The sequence below is a fragment of the Mirounga leonina genome, unplaced genomic scaffold (genome assembly GCF_011800145.1).
Source record: "Mirounga leonina isolate KUSES-001 unplaced genomic scaffold, KU_Mleo_1.0 Mir_125, whole genome shotgun sequence".
Taxonomy (NCBI): domain Eukaryota; kingdom Metazoa; phylum Chordata; class Mammalia; order Carnivora; family Phocidae; genus Mirounga; species Mirounga leonina.
The window spans coordinates 50348522-50362792 of record NW_023270305.1 but is presented as its reverse complement, the minus strand read 5'-3'; the positions used below and the strand labels follow the sequence as shown (position 1 = coordinate 50362792).

Genomic DNA, 14271 nt, shown 5'->3' with positions numbered 1-14271 from the left:
TTATTTTGGATATAAATAAAAGAAACAAGTAAAAAGATATCTCAGAGACAGGAATAGTGTTGGGAGTCTCCTTTTAATTCTTATACAGGAGCATCAACATGACAAAATCATCACAGCCACTATTTTATTTGCAGTGTCAACAAAGGGGTCAATTATTACACATATAAAAATGGAACTTCTTCCATAAGAAGCTTCCTTGACACCCTGTTCCTGTAAGGAAGAGGAAACGGCACACTTACAATCCTATCCCCAGCTTATTATTATCAAGAATGTTGCTAATTATAGCCATCCTGCAAAGTGCTTTTCTCTAAGATGATGAAATTGTGTCTAAGTTATTCAGAGGTAGCTAGTGATAGCACAAAGCAGAAGCAAGGTTTCTGTATTCTCACCTCTGTCCTTTCCACTAGATCACACTTTGTTTTGATTATTCAGTTAAGATACTGACAATTTGCAATCACTAATGATAATGCAACCTGTTTCTTAAACCTTTTTACCTTCAATAAAAGAACATAACCTTAAAACCTCAGGAGTCAGCACAGTGTAGCAGAGAGAAAATAGGCTCTGCAGCTAGAACCTGGGTTCCAATCTCAGTTTGTTTATTTTCAAGCTGTTCCTTAGTATCTCATTTATGGGCATGCTCCTTAGTGTCTTAACTTCAATTTCCTTATCTATAAAATGGAAATAACTATACCATATAAAGTTTTATTTTAATTGAATGAAATAAGTAGGTTGACACAGAATTATAGAGCCTTTTCGGACTCAATAAATGTCAGTATCCTACCTTTTCAATAATTGGCTTAAAATCTTTTTTTGTGTGCTTTTTTAAAAGATTTATTTATTTATTTGAGCAAGAAAGAGTGAGGGAGCAAGAGTGTGTGCACGTCCATGTGTGTGTGGGAGTGTGAAGGTGGGGGAGGGGCAAAAGGAGAGGAAGTGAGAAACCCAAGCCAACTCTGACTCCAAGATGAGCAATGAGCGTGAAGCCCAACTCCGGGTTCGACCCCAGGCTCAATCTCTGACCCTGAGATCACAACCTAAGCCGAAACCAAGAGTTGGACACCCTACTGACTGTACCACCCAGGAGCCCCTTTATTATGTGCTTTGTAGCAATTATATACTGATTGAGGTATACTTAAAAGGATCCAGCTTTATCTAGTATATTTGGCATTGGTTTTTGATATTTAGAAATATTGCCCAAATTTTTTCAAAAGTTAGTATTCATAGATTTTGGTAACAAAGGATCTTCCTACTAGCCAAATCATAGATTTTTTTTTTTATTGGTGGATGTGTTAACACATTTGGGTTATCCAAAATTCATTTGAAAATGAAAAATATTTGAAATGTCAACAATAGAGGACAAATTTTGTAAGAACACACCAAAAAAAACACCTTCTTTTGAAAATACATTCACATTTTTTAAAGGAAAAAGTGAAAAATACGCAGAGTATGAGCCTAAGGCTTGACAAAATTTTTGTAGTAAATATTAGTCAAAACTTGTATTGGTCCCAGGGGTTGTAACTATGCTATTATAAGTGATTACTTTTGTTTGCAAGTCCCAGTGGTAATAATTAGTGTACCTGTTGACACAGTATTTCTCCTGCACCACTGTTAATGTAGGCACATGGGGGTAATTACCATCACTGATGGAGTCGGAGATGAGCTTCCCCACCAGGCTTCTGTCAATCACCACTTTTTCCAGCTGTGGCCCAGAGAGGCTTAGGGACACCAGCACACCTGAACCAAAGAGGAGCTAAAACCAGGTAAAGGGGTCAGGGGGAGAGATATACTGAGAATTAGAGTCTTTCAAAAATCTCTCTTTAAATGTATTTAAATTATAAAGATATTTACATGAGCATCTACACCATGAAATTATACAGGTTTTTCTTCATTGAAAACAATCACTGCCATTCTGAGTAAATAGATACAGGTGACTAAATGATGCACCACAATAAAGGCACTGATTAAAGCTATGCAGAAACTGAATTTAGACCATGTTTATTAGACGCCTAATCATCGAAACACTTAGAAAACACCAATGTAGAAATAACTGCTTTGTATTGATTTCAAAAATGTACTGTGTTCTATTAAAATATTTTGAAAGATTACTATTTCTATCAGAAATTAAAAGAAGATTTCTGAAGGTCTGAATAGTCGTTGCTATACATTAAATATACAAAAGATGCAACCATTACAATATAAACAAAACAATATAAAAAGTGAATGTTACAATTTATTCGGAATTTAAACCCCACTTCTACAAATAAAGATCTTGTCAGTTTAAAATATTAAATACATGTAAATCAAGGCAATTGAAGTAAAATGTTAAACTTTAATATTCAAAAATAAATAGTACATGTCACAAACAATTTCTCAAAAAGAGATAAACACAGTAAAGTACCGGGCTTTATCAATATCAGTGTTCACCCAACCACCAACAAAAGATGACTGGATATCACCATTATGATTTTATACTGCTCCTTTCCATTTGTGGCAGCATAATTCATTCATCTCCAACTGTTTAAAACTTCTGAAAGGACTATGCATATGCGTATGCTTGTTATCTATGAGATTATGAAATATCAACATTGGAAGAAATTGTTTCACCTTCAAGGCAACAGACTCAAAGCTGATGAATCATGGAAGAGCATATGGTTTAAGAAGAAAAAAACCAATTGTCAGTAAACTAATCATGAACATGCTAGCCAAACTCAAAGACAACTATGATTTTAAACAAAACAGGGGAATTCCCCACCTACCTAGGAGTCGTGTCCCAGCTAGAAAGGATGATTCTGTGTCAAGACATATTTAGACATGTGTGAAGGATGAGCAGCATGAGGGACCAGGCTAATATAAAGAAAGACTACTACTTCCCCACTGCCTAACAGATTCCAGGCACATGAATAGGAAAAGAAACTGAAGGGTCTCACATGACTTTAATAGACTGTCCATTTAATGTCAATGCCCCTATAAGGGGCAGAGGGCAGGGAAGAGGTTACCATCTTTATTCGTTTGAGAGACTAATAAGAGAAGAACATTTGTTCCAAGAATTTCAAAATATTCACAAACTAATCTCTACTGAATTACATCCAGCCCTGCAATACACCTTGATGGCAAACACTGATATTTCTCTTTGGGGAATTCCCCCATAACAACATAACACATGGTCTTTACTTCTAAGTTCTCCCTTTTCAGGCAGGCAATTTTAGGGTCATCTTTCATACCTAGTTCTCCCCTATGTCACAGCTTTTTTCTCCCTTCCCCATTTATTCAAAACATCTATAAAAGCTGTCCTTTTCAGGGCACCTGGGTGGCTCTAATGGTTAAGCGTCTGCCTTCGGCTCGGGTCGTGATCCCAGGGTCCTGGGATCGAGCCCCACATCGGGCTCCCTGCTCGGCGGGAAGCCTGCTTCTCCCTCTCCCTCTCCTCCTGCTTGTGTTCCCTCTTCTCACTGTGTATCTCTCTGTCAAATAAGTAAATAAAATCTTAAAAAAAAAAAAAAAAAGCTGTCCTTTTCTATTTATTTTTATCCACTAAGACTTTACACCTATATTCCTGAGCATCTCTTTTCTTAGTTATCCACTGACTACTAGCTCTTTATGGATACTAGCTAGGCCACTTTTATCTTTGTATCTTCAATGCCTAAAATAATGCCAGGCACACAGTAGATGCTAACTAAATGTTTGAAGAAAAAAATCATAATTAACTCATTATAGGATTAGATTATTCATAGTTAGAAAGAAACTTAGTCTAATCTTCCACAATGACATGAAAGTTCCTTCTGCAGCACCCCTTCAAGCATCCTTCAAGCATTCAGCCCATGCTTGAATACCTCTAGTGATCAGGAGCTCATTACCTTACCACTGGACAGTTCTAATTGATTTAGAAATCATTTATTCATGTTTTTCATTCAACAAAAACTGAATGTTGATTATATGCCAAGCACTAAACTTAGTAGCTCAAAAGAGAATAAAATATAATCCTCAAAATAGTTGAAAGATAGGTTAATAGAGAGAGGGATACAAGCAAATAAGTGTAATAAAGTGCTATTACTGGTCCTATTATTGGAGTACATACTGGAGAGACTGGGAAGACTGAGTAGGAGATGGCAGTGCTTGAGCTTGAGGTAAAGGCTAATACTGCCTTCTAAGAACTTCTATAATAATCTAAATTTTTCTTCAATAGCACACTTTAAAATATTAAAAGAGGGTGCCTGGGTGGCTCAGTTGGTTAAGCGACTGCCTTCGGCTCAGGTCATGATCCTGGAGTCCCGGGATCGAGTCCCGCATCAGGCTCCCTGCTCAGCAAGGAGTCTGCTTCTCCCTCTGACCCTCCCCCCTCTCATGTGCTCTTTCTCTCTCTCATTCACTCTTTCAAATAAATAAATAAAATCTTAAAAATAAATAAACAAAATAAAATAAAATAAAATATTAAAAGATAGTAACATAGTGTTAAGCATGGACTCTGAATCAGCATGAAATCAGCATTGGCTCTACCTCTTACTAGCTGTGTGACCTTGTGGGAGTTACTTAACCTCTCTATAACTTCATTTCCTCATCCAAAAAGATAGGGTAATATCTACCTCATAGGATGAGCATTAAATAACTTTTTACAAACAGTATTTAGAATAATGCCTGCCACGTAGTAAATGTTTGCAATTACTATTATTCAACCATTATTCATATGATGTATGTTCACTATACTATTTGCCATCTCTGAACACATTTTTTTTTTTTTTGTCTTTCTAAAAATCTTGTGCCCAGATTGGACTCAATACTAGACAGAGTGCACTAGACTCCAGGTGAGTTATCACCAGTACAATCTTTTGTCACCTTTCCCATTTGCTACAATTTCATAAGTATTTTGTCTCCAAGATATCTGCAAGTTCCTCCAGAACTTTGGACTTTAATTTGTCCAAGTTTCAAATTTCTTTCCTTACTTTCTGCTCTCAGCACCACTATCATGAACTAACCCTCATGTGCTAAGAGCAATTGCTGTTTCTATGTATGAGCATTTGTTATCTTAGGAAACAAATTCTAAAAGACCACTTTTGTGAGATGGAGATGTAAAGTGCAACCTGTGAGAGTAGGTAAAAGAGGGACATAAGCTGGAAAGGATTTGAAGGGGAAGTGTTAAGGTACAGTAAGAAAGCATGCATGTTGCAGTAGATAATATGGAGATTGGAGCAGCGATTTGGGAACTGTGAATCCTGCCCAGTGAGTTTCAGCATTCCTTCAGAATCTTTCTTTGAAGGATAGGTGAAGCCACTTATTTATATATTCATTCATTCATTCCACAAATCTATATTTAGTATTTTATATGAGCCAGGCCCTGTTCTAGGTACTGAAAATATAGCAGTGAACACAACCAACAAAGTCCCTGCCTCCCTCACCTCAGGGAGCTTGCCTTCTAGTGTGGACACATGCAATAAGCAAATAGTTTTGATATAATGTCAGAGAGCAACAAGAACTACAGAGAAAATAAAGCACAGTAAAGATGGGGATTTTAGGAGAATGCTCTTTTAAGCAGAATGACTAATAAAGAAATAAAAAGATCTAAGGAGATGACATTTGAGTCACTTGACTTAAATGAAGTTATTGAACAAGCCACAGGATTATTTGGAGAAAGAGAACTTGAGGTGGAGAACAGCAAATGCAAAAACTCTAAGGTCAGAATATGCCTGGGATGACTGAAGAAAGCTAGGGCAGAGTAGCTAGAGGGAAATGAGTGACAGTGATATTCACAGAGGATGAAATCAGAGAGGTAGCTGGGCCAGGTTAGGTTGATGAGAAATCATTGGGTTTTAAGCAGCAGAGAATTACAATCTAATTTATGTTTTAAAGAGGGGTCTGGGCAAGAGGAGAACCAAGGAGACCATTCGGAGGCTATTGCAGTGGTCCAGGTGAGAGAAGATGATGGCTTCGATAGAATGGCAATGCTAGAAGAAATGATATGTGGACAGATTTGAGATATATTTTAAAGGGAATCAACCAAGACCTGCTGAAGGATTGGATGTGGCATGCAAGAGAAAAACTCAAAAATTTTTGGGCTGAGCAACTGGATTTAATGAGATAGGGAACACTCAAGGAGACACATATTTAGGGGGAATCAAAAGTTTGGTTTGGGACATGTTAGTTTATGGTGTCTATGGACATACAAGTAGAGATATTGAGTAGACGATTAGAAATGAGTCTGAAGTTCAGGGTGAAGTAAGGGCTAGCAATATATATTTGGGAGTCATCAAGAATATAAAGATAGTGTTTAAAGTCATGGAACTGGATAAGCTGTCCTGAAAAAATGAGTAGAGAGGTCATATGGTTGGAGCCCTAATCCGGTGTCCTCATAAGAAGAGGAAGAGACAACAGAGAGCTCTCTCTCCATGTGCACGCACAGGAAAGGCCATATGTTAACACAGTAAGAAAACTGATGTCTGTAAGTCAGGAAGAGAGGACTTACCAGAAAGCAACCCTGACAGTACATTGGTCTCAGAATTCTAGTCTCTAGAACTGTGAGGGAAAAAAAACAAAAACAAAAAACATTTCACTCAATCAATCAACAAAATTGAAAGAGAAAGAGGACCATGGTCTGAGGTTTGGAGCATTCCAACCTTTAGAGGTATTAAAAGATCAGGTTAGCCCTCTTATTGAAACCTAGCTTGGGTACTCATCAGGATCAAGGTATGTCCATCATTATAGATCTCTAAATGTCTTGTGGCCTAGAGGTATCTCTGACACCAGATTTTGAAATAATAAGATACAAATAAATTAATACACTAATCAATGCATTTTTATAAAACAACCTGTAGGAAAGCATAAAGTTTCCAAGTACTGGTGCTAAAGATAGTCCTGGATATAGTAATGGAGAAAACCAGTATCAGGAAAAAATAGTCTGAAGTTCAGGAAAAGAATATTCCAGTTCAGACAAGAAAGTGTCTCCACCTGTTTCCCCAACAGGTTTGTTCCTAAACCCTCCAAAATGGCCTATGTAAGATTTGGCATGACAAGAAGAAAAAGGGGCACTAAGATATTGTCCCATCCTACTGCAAGCAGTCAGAAAATTCTGACAGCTCAGAAAATGAAAAAGAGGAGAGAAGTAAAGGGAAGCCACTACAGAGCAGATCTGAGCTTGAGGCTAGATCCACAGGATGAATCAATGGAAGACCCATGAGATTTCCCAAAACTGTTCTAATTTTAATGTTGTTCTTTATGCAGAACATGACTAAGGCAAAATAGGAATGGAAACTTCTTTTCTCAGACGGTCTCCTAGGCAGGAAATACTATTTCTGCTCTGTCCGTGTTTCTTTCCATTGCCTTTATCATTTCTCCTTCTCATTTTCTCCAATGAGCTCATACCAAAGAAGCTTTCTCTTTAAGAAAATGGGAAATGATTCCCATAATCTTCAAATGGCTCTTAAAATGGTTTTTCCTAACCTTAGATTCAGTACTTAATTGGAGATGAAATGGCACCGGGAAAAGAAAAAGAAAATTACATCAGATGATAACATTAATCTACACAAAACATAAACAACCACAAGAACCTGAGTTTCATTTCATTCACTAGGTCAAAATATGTGAGTGCCTCCTATATAAGCCAAGTATATAGATTCACAATGGTGAATAAGGAAGACACATGTTAGTAGAATATATATAGAATACAGGAGAAGACCTCATTTCAGAGAGAAATGGAGGTTTTGGTTAGGATAAATGGCTGTTTCCTAGAAGAGAGAGTTCAATACCACAGAGAAGAGAAATGCATCACACTTGGTCTCAAGCATTGAAGAAGAACTGGTGCAGTAACTGTAAATGAGCTATTTTATAATAGTGATCACAAACAATTCCAGTGAATTCAATATTCTCATTGATTAAGCAAATTCTCCCCAAATCCATGTGACTATTATTATATCTGAGGAGAAAATGAAAAGTAAAGGTATGCAGAGTCAGTACTAAAAATCAACAATGAGTGACAGGTTCAATCCATGATCTGAAAATTAAGTCATGAACAGGCAGCAAAATCTGATCCCCAAAATCATTAGCAGGCATGTGGGAGACAGCAGGTGCTGAACACCACAATCCAGAGAGACAACAAAGTATTAGGACCACTGGAGTGAATTCTAGGGCTGAAGGAAATATTTAAAGTATTATAGAGCCACTCCTTGGAGGTCCAGTGAATTTACATCACAATGGTACCCAACACTCACTCAATCCTGCCCCCAATCCAGTCCATGGGATAAATTCTGGAGAAACTCTGAGAGCTATAGATAGTCAAACAATTTTACATTGGGGAAATCTGTAATGAAGAGTAGAGTCACTGATCATTTTAGCAGATAACCTGCTGGAAAAAAGATAACATGTCTTCTGTAATTTATTCCTTTATTCAGCAAACATTTGAGTATAGAGGGAAACCATGCCTGACTAATCCATTAAAGACGAGAAACAAAAGTGAATGCAGTTAAGAAAAGGACAAAAAAAATTTAATTGACTTACCAGAGGGAATTGACTTAAGGACAAGAAACAAAGGACAAGAAATAAACAGGTATTTTTCTGGATAGAGAAGTGTTAACAATGGGGTTTCCCAAAGATTTGTACAGTGCTATTCAATATATGGAATACATACATGCCTAGAAATTTGCCTGCTAAGTCTATTTCAATATCAGAAATCTCCTTTTCTCACTTACTGTGAGTAATGCTACTTTTTAATCCCTAATGGAATTTTCAAGCCACCTCTTTGATGTTTACATATAATTATTACATAAAAGTGATCATTCCTAGAAAATATTTATAATCATGGTGAAATTCATACACACACAAAAAGTACAAAGGTAAATCTCCTATTTGCCAGTAGTTTCAAAGATCAAAAGGGATAAAAGTAGTGGTAAGAAGTGAACAGGAAATCATACCAGATAGCACAGTACTTTTGTACAAAATTTTACAATTTACAGAGGACTTCTATACACATTATAATGCATGTAAAATGACAGTACAACTCCGGTATCTAATAAGTATACAAGTTAAAAAAATAATAGTAACAAGGTTAATTCTCATACTAATTCACGACCAGGAAGGTAAAGCAACTAACCAAAGGTCTCATAATTAGTGGGAAAGTAGAGACTAAGACATAGGACAAATTCAGTGTTCTTTCTCACACCACTGAGGAACTAATATCCTGTAATAGCCCATCCAGTTTTCCTCTCTTCCTCTCTGTTGCTCACTCTTCACTCTAAACCAGTCTCCCTCTAAACCAGTGGTTCTCAACTGGGGCTGATTTTGGCCACCAGGGGACATTTGGCAATGTCTGGAGACACTGGTGATCACAAGTTCTATCTGTGAGTTGCTTCCACAGAGGCTCACCTGAAGAGAGTGCTCGTAAATGAGCTGCTATGATGAAGGTTCTCCCTATCTGCATCAAGCCGATTTGGGGGATCCTCAAATTCTAACCAACACTTCCCTTACATAAAGAAAGAGTAATGTCTGAACACCTGGTCAGATATCTTAAATGGAGTGGTGAGCAGTGCACAGTTCAGATCAGGAGCCTGGAGGAAGCCTGTTCTGTATGCTTCTCACCATGTCCAAGGCAATGAGTGATAACTAATGCCAGTTGTCAAGACAGAAAGAGCCCCAGGGCAAGTCAGAGAGCTACCATAGCTTGACAGAAATATCCTGGAAGAACACCTCCTCACTCTTGCTCTAATTCTTAGCTCACCAATCAGCCTTCTTATCTATAATTTTGTCTCTTGAGTAATTCAGCCATCAGGTAGGAATGCCCCAAGCAAATGAACAAAATCTATGATGCCAGATATTATGACACTATAAATTAATAAATTGACATGCCAGTTAATAAATCAGTAGCTTATGAGTTTGGTTATTGTGAATGTTGTTAGTACAAGAAAACAAATAGAGATAACATAAAAGATAAGTTTAATTAATCAGAGGTTTTCTGCCCAAGTCTATGATACATTGTTGAGTAAGGAGTGTGCGCAGAATTTCTAAAAGTTGCAGAACTACATGAAGAGCATCACCCCATTTTATTAGGAAAAAAGTGCTGTGGTATATATATATATATATATATATATATGCATGTAGAAATTATGTGCATAAATACAAGAAAATGTCAGAAAGACTATGCCCAAAACTGTTGACACTACATACCTCAAAGAAGTGAAATTAGGAGCTAGAGGCATGAATTTTAACTTCTGGCCTCATAGAGTTTTTAAAAATTGGGATTATGGATGATTTTTTAACTTTTTATATGTTTTTGGTATTTTTCTATAAAACTTTTTAAAAACAAAGAAGCAGCTCTTAAATTATTTGGTCACAAATATATTTCTTATTTTGTGGTTTTTAAAGAGATGCTTTTATGCCACAAAATCTGTTTGTAAGAAGTCAGAATTTAAATCATACTGAAAATGAACTACAACAGTGGATCCTTACTAAAAGGATCAAGTAGGAAACTGGACTGAGTCCCTCTCCTCTGCAATTTCACTTACTAAAAAAAAAAAAATCAAAACACTTTTTTCTTATCATAATGCTTTATTAGATTGTTCATCCATGTCCAATTTATTTACTTACAAAAAAGAATATCACTGTAAAGTATGGTAGATCCAAATTATGGATTATTATGCACCTACTAAAAATAAGGAGGTAGATGTAGATCATTGACAGGTATGTTATACACTGTTATGTGAAGCAAGTTACAGAACAGTATGTACAGGGTAATTCCACTTATTTTAAAAACAAATGTATATGCATACATAAACACAAAGAAATGTTTGTAAATACATGGAGGAAGGACATAAACCAAACTGTTAACTGTGGTTATCATGAAGAGGGGAAGGAGCCTGGGGTTGGGGGGTACTTTTACTTTTTACTATATACCTGTTCTTATTGTATGCCATTTTAGAGTGGTAAGGAGTCATTTTAATTATTTTAAATTTTATTTTTTAATTTTTTATCTATTTTTTATTTTAAGTAGGCTCCACACCCAACGTGAGGCTTGAACTCACAACCCTGAGATCAAGAGTACATGTTCTACTGACTGAGTGAGCCAGGCACCCCTAATTATTTTAAATTTTAAAACATTAAAACGGAATAAAGATCACCACTAAATCTTTTTTCAGTTCCCTTTGTTTGAATTTACTATTTTTAATTGGTCACCTTCACCCACAGATTTCAAATTCACCAATATTCTGCCGATTTTCTTCAATTTCTCTAAAATCTACCATTCTTAATATATCTGTTCTCTTTGATTAGGACCATACTCAACAGTTGCCCCTGAAACATTCTGCTTCTCCTTCCCTGTAATAAAATACTAATATAGCATAAATCTAGAAGAGCATTTCCCAAGGCACAGTCTGTGAAATATTAATCTCTGAAGATGTTCCAGAAAAGTAAGCTTGGAAATTTTGTATATACGTCACCTCTTAAAGACTGACAAGAGCACTTCCTGAGTTAATTTAAACACACACATACACACACTCACCCTTAATATGCAGTCAGATACCTTCCTAATTTAACAACACAGAGTATTATGCTGGGCTTAAGCACAGCAGAGATTTCTTAGGATTAGTATCGTTAAATTGTTACTACTTCTTTTTGTTGAGCTAGAAATATAAAACCACAAAAATCTTTAAAAATAAAAATCTATCACAAAATACTGAGCAGTTTTATAACTTCTCCCAAACAGTTTATAACTTTGCTCTAATTTAACATACCAAGCACAGTCCCTGACCCCTTGGAACTTTTTAGTCAAATCGGTGAAGCAGATAGTAATTAGATGGTCATATAATAAATGTAAAACTGGAACTACAATGAGTGCCAAGCAGTACATGGTCTTGTAAAAGCACATAATAGAGGATAGAGCTTGTCAGGGAAGGCTTCCCTACAGAAGTGATAACTGGTGGTCTGAGATGTAAGGATAGCAGTGTGTTACCTCAGTGAAAAGGGGAGCAAAGGGCATTTTGGGCAGAGCTAGAACAGTTTAGGCAAAGGCCCTGAAGCAAGAGAAAGCATGTTAGAGCATGAGGGACTGACAGAAGCCTGTGTGGCTGAGGCACTGAGATTTGTTTTGTTTTGTTAGGGCACTGAAATTTTTTTCTTAAATTTTTTGAGAGAGAGTATGTGCCTGCGAGTGGGGGTGGGGGAGGGGCAGTGGGAGAGGAAGAGAGTCTTAAGCCAACTCCACGCCCAGCACAGAGCCCAACTTGGGGCTCGATCTCACAACCCTGAGCCGAAATCAAGAGTCTAACACTTAACCGAATCAGCCACCCAGGAGCCCCAATTTTTAAAAGAGAGTATAGTAGGGGACGAAGTTAAAGAGGTAAGTAGATTAGGAGGAGTTCAGTCTAGCCTTTAAGAGTAGTGTGATGCTATAATTTTTAAAATTCAATTTATTGATTTAATTTTTGGAATGGATAATACAGTCATGTAGTTCCAAAAGAAAACAACAACAAATTATACAAAGGTAACAGTTAAGTCTTGTTCCTGGGGCGCTGTGGGTGGCTCAGTCTGTTGAGAGTCGGACTCTTGATTTTGGCTCAGGTCATGATCTCAGGGTTGTGAGATTGAGCCCCATATCAGGCTCTGTGTTCAGTGCGATGTCTGCTTGAGATTCTCTCTCTCCCTCTCTCTCTGCCCCCCACCCTGCTCTCTCTCTGTCAAATAAATGAGTAAATCTTTTTTTAAAAAAATGTCTTATTCCTTTTCCTGTATCCCTCCCACCCATGCTCCCTTACCCTTGCCCTAGTTAATCAGTTTTCAGTTTCCTATCTATTCTCCAGAGTTGTGGGAGGGTCTTAAAGAGAAGAGTGACCAGTTTGCCTTTAAAAAATCATTTTGGCTACAGTGTGGAGGACAGACTGATGGGGAGCAAAAATGGAAGCAGGTAGAACATTTAGGAAGTGTTTAAGTAGTCTAAAAGAGAGATGAAGTGAGGTGGCTCTGACTAAAGTTATTAGCAAAGGGATGGAAAGCCTCCAGCCGGTGTGAGAGAGATTTAGGAGATAAAATCAACAATAAGAGTTCAGTCAGACATGTGTGTGTGGTGGTGGTGGGAGTTAGGTAAAGAAGAAGATAATTTCTAAGATAAACAGGAGACTTCCAGCTTTCTGGTTTCTGTAAGTGGATGGAAGGCAGAGCTATTCACTGAGACTAGAATAGCAAAAGAAGAACAGGTAAAGGGCTCTGAGTTCCATTTTAAAGATACTATGTTTGGGAGTGCCTGGCTGGCTCAGTTGGTACAGCATGTGACTCTTGATCTCAGTGTTGTGAGCTGAAGCCCCACAAGGCGGGGGGGGGGGGGGGAGGCGGGTAAAGTTTACTTAAAATTTTTTTTAATTAAAAAAATATATACCGTGTTTGAAACATCTTTGAGGTACCCAAGGGGAGACATTAAGTAGGCAACTAGATTTATAGATTTGGAGCAAAGGGAAAAGGTCTGAGCTCTATAAAGAAGCCATTAAAGCTATAGATATAAATTTGATAACTCGGGAGTTCAGAGGAGAGAGGACAGGGCTTAGAATTGGGCCTTGAGGAATTCCAACATTCAAGGACACAGGAAAGGAGTATGGGCCTGAAAAGGAAACCAAGAATGCCAGAGAGGTAGAAAGAATACCAGAAGAACAAAGTATCAGGAGAATTAACAGGAAAAAAGCACTTCAAGAACAAGGGAGTGGTGCAGTGCTTGGGTGGCTCAGTCAGTTAAGCATCCAACTCCTGATTTCAGCTCAGGTCATGATCTGAGGGTTGTGAGATCAAGCCCTGCATCAGGCTCCGTGCTGGGTGTGGAGTCTGCTTAAGATTCTCTTTCTCGGGGCGCCTGGGTGGCTCAGTTGGTTAAGCGACTGCCTTTGGCTCAGGTCATGATCCTGGAGTCCCGGGATCGAGTCCCGCATCGGGCTCCCTGCTCGGCAGGGAGTCTGCTTCTCCCTCTGACCCTCCCCTCTCTCCTGTGCTCTCTCTCATTCTCTCTCTCAAATAAATAAATAAAATCTAAAAAAAAAAAAGATTCTCTTTCTCCCTCTCCCTCTGCCCTTCCACCCGCTCTAAAACAAAACAAAACAAAACCGAAAAAAAAAAAAAAAAGGGAGTGGTCAGTAGTGTTGAATCCTCCTGTGTGTTTAAGATGACGCTTTTAAAAAAAAAAAAGTTCATTGCATTTAGTAATATGGAGTTTTTTGTGACCTTCGTGGCAAGTTTTTCAGCATAATAATCAGGACAAAAGCGCAATTGGAGTCGGCTGAACCCTGAGTGAGCAATAAGGAAAGGGAGACTACAAATAGG

The 14271-nt window shown here is 37.6% G+C and overlaps 1 protein-coding gene across 13 annotated transcripts in view; it reads right to left on the bottom strand.

Moving 5' to 3' along the window:
* WDPCP (WD repeat containing planar cell polarity effector) overlaps positions 1–14271 on the bottom strand; it is a 476454-nt gene that overhangs the window by 336320 nt on the left and 125863 nt on the right. For all 13 annotated transcript variants that reach the window (XR_004678560.1, XM_035001441.1, XM_035001442.1 and 10 more), the window contains one exon: positions 1636–1750. Coding sequence is in view for 12 of the 13 variants with exons in the window: in XM_035001441.1 (XP_034857332.1) it covers positions 1636–1750 (115 nt within the window). In the remaining variant the exon portion in view is untranslated. The remainder of the gene's footprint in view (positions 1–1635; positions 1751–14271) is intronic.